Here is a 4,916-nt window from a genome sequence, read left to right as displayed (position 1 = left end):
AATTATATGAATATAAATATATACATGTAAATACATGCAAATATTTTCAAAATATATGATGTATGTATATATATATATATATATATATGCATAATAAATATACACAATACACACACATATATTATGTAAACAAAAAATTCGCGATTAATAGTTTGACAGCACTAAATGTATAATATAACTAGATATAAACAAAATATTTCCCAAATAATATTTTAGGGATATTTATAATATTAATATTTTATTTAAGCTTTTAATAATTTTATTTCAGGTAATTGCCAAGGCAACATGTTTTTGCTCATTTTTAATCAGTTTAAGTTAATAAAAAAAGAAATAAAATTAATAAACATTATCCAATTTAAAAAATGTATATTAAATAAATAACTATATATTAAAAATATTTTAAAAAGCTAACAAAAATGACAAAAACAAAACAGCAAAATGACTAAAACAATAACTAATGCATTGCAATTTCATAGTGCATATTTAAATTGATTTCAGGACACAATATAAATGATTAAGAATTATTGATTATTTGATCAAACAATGAACATTAGACTGTTGTGAGGTTGATCTGGAGATCATGTTGATGTTCACTGCTGTGACCGACCGCTGCTCTCAATCCTTCACTTCTGTGTGCAGCTGAATAAAGACACCGTGGCCGAACACGCCAAGAAGATGTGGTCTCTGCCCAGTGAGCTGTCCGAGGCCGTCAACTCCTGCGTCCAGCCGCATTTCCCAGAGCTTGTGGAGAAGGCCGGCGAGAGCCGCTCCGAAAACACCGGACAGTACAACCATGTGTTCGTAGGATGAGCTCACTCTTAACAGTTCAAATTAACTCGGCATTAATATTTATCATTCTCATTTATTTGACACTTATTTATATTTTAGTGTACACTGTGTTCTTTTCATTACGTAAGGCAAGACTAAGGACATGTTTGCTTTAATGCAATTTAGCACTCAACCTCGCAATAAAATCAGTGTATAAAATGAAAACTCTCATGAAAACATCAGGTGTGAGTGAGTGAGAGTGTGAGTGAGAGTGTGTGTGTGTGAGTGAGTGTGTATATATATATATATATATGATTTTTTTTTACAGCTTATTATGAAGTGAAATATGATTTTAAATTAGATTAACCGTTTTAGGACCATGAACACTTTTTGCTTGTTTACATATTTCAAATTTTGCCCACAGATTGTCATATGTAATGAAATATATTACATTCATTTACGCTTGTTTTTAGGACCATTAGGATTTTTTTTCACTTTGAAATTTCCTTATTTTGCCCACCAATTGTTGTACTGTATTACATATGCAAACACTTAGTTTATACTCATATGTAATGTTTATTGCATGAGGTTAAGTCTAAGGTATCAGTATAAATAATTAAAGGCTATATGTCATTTACATTTATTTGAGTAACCAAATTCACATAAACAATTTTTTTTCTTTTTTGAGAGACACACTTTGGATTGTAGGAGTTTTGTGTTGGTGGAGGTGATGAATAAACATAAAAACACATCGCATTGACAGAAAACACACTGGTGTGCTACAGTAGGATCTGCTATTAGTGGCAAGACTTCAAGTGAAGTGATGTTCAGTGGTTTGATTGAGCTGGAGAGAGGAAATAAGTTCAGTACTTGTGTTTGAGCCGTCCGTGCTGTGTTTTCACTCAGAAAATGATGAGGAGAGGACAGAGAATGACAGTGAGTCAGTCCGTCCATCAGCGATCGGCCCACACGCTATTATTCAGATGATTTGGTTGAGTCTGTGTCCTAAATAACACTTACAGTTCAATATTACGAACAGTCAATATCACCAAATAAACCCGGACCACCACTGACTGTATCTCGCTTTTACACACATACTGACCCAATAAATAAATATGAAATACTGATGTGAGTGAAAATGATTTTGTTATGCAAGTATAGAGCATGTGGAGGGATACTTTCCGCCTCTAATTTTAAAGCTGTTAAGATTTCAATGAGGGTCTTAAAATAGCGGAATGGATTCTGGATGGCAGGGTGTTTATTTTTGTCAGAGACAGGGTTATTATAGTTAACTCAAACTAAAACTAAAACCATAAAAACAATTGTTACAAACTTTTCTTAAACTGAAATAAAATATCTAAAGAAACCTTTTTTTAATTCAGCTAGTTGCCAAGGCAACATTTCTTATTTTCATTTAGTTTAACCTGATGTACCAAAATAAGTTTATATATATATATATATACAAAATTTAGCTGAAATAAAATAATAAAAAATATAAATAAAATAAAAAAAATTCCATAAATAAAACTGAAATAGAAATTAATAAAAACTATATAGACATATAGAAAAAACTTGTAAAAATTATAAAAACAAACAACAAAATTACTGAAACAGTAAAACTTTAAAAAATTGTTTTTTAAATTAATACAAATATGTAAAGATAAAAAATAAAAAACTATAATAGTATCTCAATGGTACTTTAATAGTTTTATTTTATCTCATGAAGACATGTATGGATGTGATCTTGATATATGAGGTTAAATATGATTTTAAATTCAATTAAGCATGTTTTAGGAACATTAATATTTTTTTGCATTGTGACATATCTTGATGATACTAAAATGCCACTGGGCTGAACTAACCATTTAATACCTTTCATCTGAGGTCTCCATTAGGTCTCCTGAGCTTTGAAGAAGCATGTATCATATCAGATATATTAGCATATAAGAGCAATAGCTAGTTCTCCTGTGTAATGAAGTGTTTGGTGGTGTGTGTGTGAACTCTGACACACTGATGTGTGATTGAATGTCCTCACACACTCACACTCACACTGAGATCTTCACTGACTCATGATGGGTTCTCCTGCCCGCTGTTAGATAAAACACTCGGCAGCTCACTCCATCTAGTCTGGTGCATGTGTGAGCGAGAACGAGAAAGTTCAGAAGAGAACGGCTATGTTCAGAAACTTTAACCACATGATCTCTGCTTATAACTGTATCATATTTGATGCATGAAATTCTAAGGCCTCTAAACGATCAAACTTTGCTGTTAAATGTTTCACACACAATCTCCTCCATGCCTTCAGTCATCAGTTTTATCCAGTAAAAGCTCTTTTAGTGTTTTTTAGTGTAATTGTACAAACATCCAGCTGATAGTCTGTTTTGTGCTGGAATGTGTGTGTTATCAGTCAGTCCGTTGGCTCTGGGCTTCACATGTTAATAATTACATGCACAGACGGGTGAAGTGTGTCATGAACTAATTAGCATGTCCGTCTGATCGCTCTGCCCACACACACACACACACACACACAGAGATCTCCCATCTGCCTGTGACTCATGTCTCCTCTCACAGGCCGTTCTTCATGTTCTCAATGAGCAGTCGCTTCATTACGTGTCACAATTTCTCATTCTGAATGCACATTTGCAGGATTCGCTAAAAACACTGTGACTGAACTAGAAGTAGCACATTTTTAAATCTCACTATCATTTGAAGCACTAAACGTCCACAGGACTGGAGTTGATTTTAATTTCATGTTCAGTTTTTAAATGTTTTATGCATAGAAATCCGTAGCCGAATATAGTGTTCTGTTTTATATTTAGCAGTTCACTTCATATATATATATATATATATTTTTTTATGGTTTTAGTTTTATTGATAAAAAGAATGTCAAGTAACATTACTAAATAATATAAGCGTTAATAAAGCACATTCAAGATTATTGAAAAAATAATATGCTACTCTTGCATTACTGAAAATAATGAAAATATTTGAAATAATTGAAAATATTACTGTTGTAGCCTTTTAAAGAAATAGCCTAATACTGATGTATTACTTTTTTATTAATATTCTATTATTTATTTATTTATTTCCATTTAATACATAGTTTCACATCATTATTGGGTCCTTTAATTATATAATTGGGTATGTGTGACACCATTGCGTGATTGCATAAATGAACTAGTGAACTGAATCGGTTCACAGAAACGAACTGTCTAAAAGAATCAGTTCACTGAAAAGAATCAGATTCCCCGTTTGACTAAAGCTCTGGATTACAGGTAATAATGTTGTAAATAATGTTCAGTTTCTTTAATATGCTACTCTTGCATTACTGAAAATAATGAAAATATTTGAAATAATTGAAAATATTACTGTTGTAGCCTTTTAAAGAAATAGCCTAATACTGATGTATTACTTTTTTATTAATATTCTATTATTTATTTATTTATTTCCATTTAATACATAGTTTCACATCATTATTGGGTCCTTTAATTATATAATTGGGTATGTGTGACACCATTGCGTGATTGCATAAACGAACTAGTGAACTGAATCGGTTCACAGAAACGAACTGTCTAAAAGAATCAGTTCACTGAAAAGAATCAGATTCCCCGTTTGACTGAGGCTCTGGATTACAGGTAATAATGTTGTAAATAATGTTCAGTTTCTTGCACACACCAATCATTTAATTTCATAAGACATCAATATATCATCAGGAGTCACGGGTATTAATTTTGTGTTCCTTGACATGCTTTTTTATTCTCAATAACAGGCAGCCGCTGACTTGCATTTTATGAATCACGAAGGAGCACAGTTTCAGCTAAAAATCTTCTTTACTGTTCTACTGCAAATTACAATTTTTGGGTGAACTGTCCCTTTAAATGATCAGAAACGGCCATGTTTGAAATAACATGAGGGCGATTACCTGATGTGGGTAAACTGTTCCTTTAAGAGTTAGGCATACCCATTAATATTTGTACCTTATGCTACCATCAGCCCTCTCTAATGAATCCGTTAACATGTGTAATGCCTGATGAGAATCTGATATGTCTATCCGAGAACTGAACTAAAAATTCTTCCTCTTTTTGTTTATAGGCCTGAAATGACGGGACTATGTACAAATAACTGCATGTACCGCGGTGCCCTCCAAG

The 4,916-nt window shown here is 32.2% G+C and overlaps 1 protein-coding gene across 1 annotated transcript in view; it reads left to right on the top strand.

Moving 5' to 3' along the window:
- The window catches only part of LOC107726572 (1-phosphatidylinositol 4,5-bisphosphate phosphodiesterase beta-2-like), a gene marked incomplete at its 5' end in the record, with an annotated part of 35,274 nt that extends 34,272 nt beyond the window's left edge, over positions 1-1,002 (top strand). Inside the window, 1 exon segment of the mRNA XM_016536201.1 lies at positions 640-1,002. Within this exon segment, the coding sequence (XP_016391687.1) occupies positions 640-810 (171 nt within the window).
- Positions 1,003-4,916: the final 3,914 nt, after the last annotated feature.

This window comes from Sinocyclocheilus rhinocerous, unplaced genomic scaffold (assembly GCF_001515625.1).
Source record: "Sinocyclocheilus rhinocerous isolate Xijiao unplaced genomic scaffold, SAMN03320098_v1.1 scaffold1930, whole genome shotgun sequence".
Taxonomy (NCBI): Eukaryota; Metazoa; Chordata; class Actinopteri; order Cypriniformes; family Cyprinidae; genus Sinocyclocheilus; species Sinocyclocheilus rhinocerous.
Note: the sequence above shows the minus strand (reverse complement) of the source record. Positions and strands in the feature narration are given on the sequence as shown.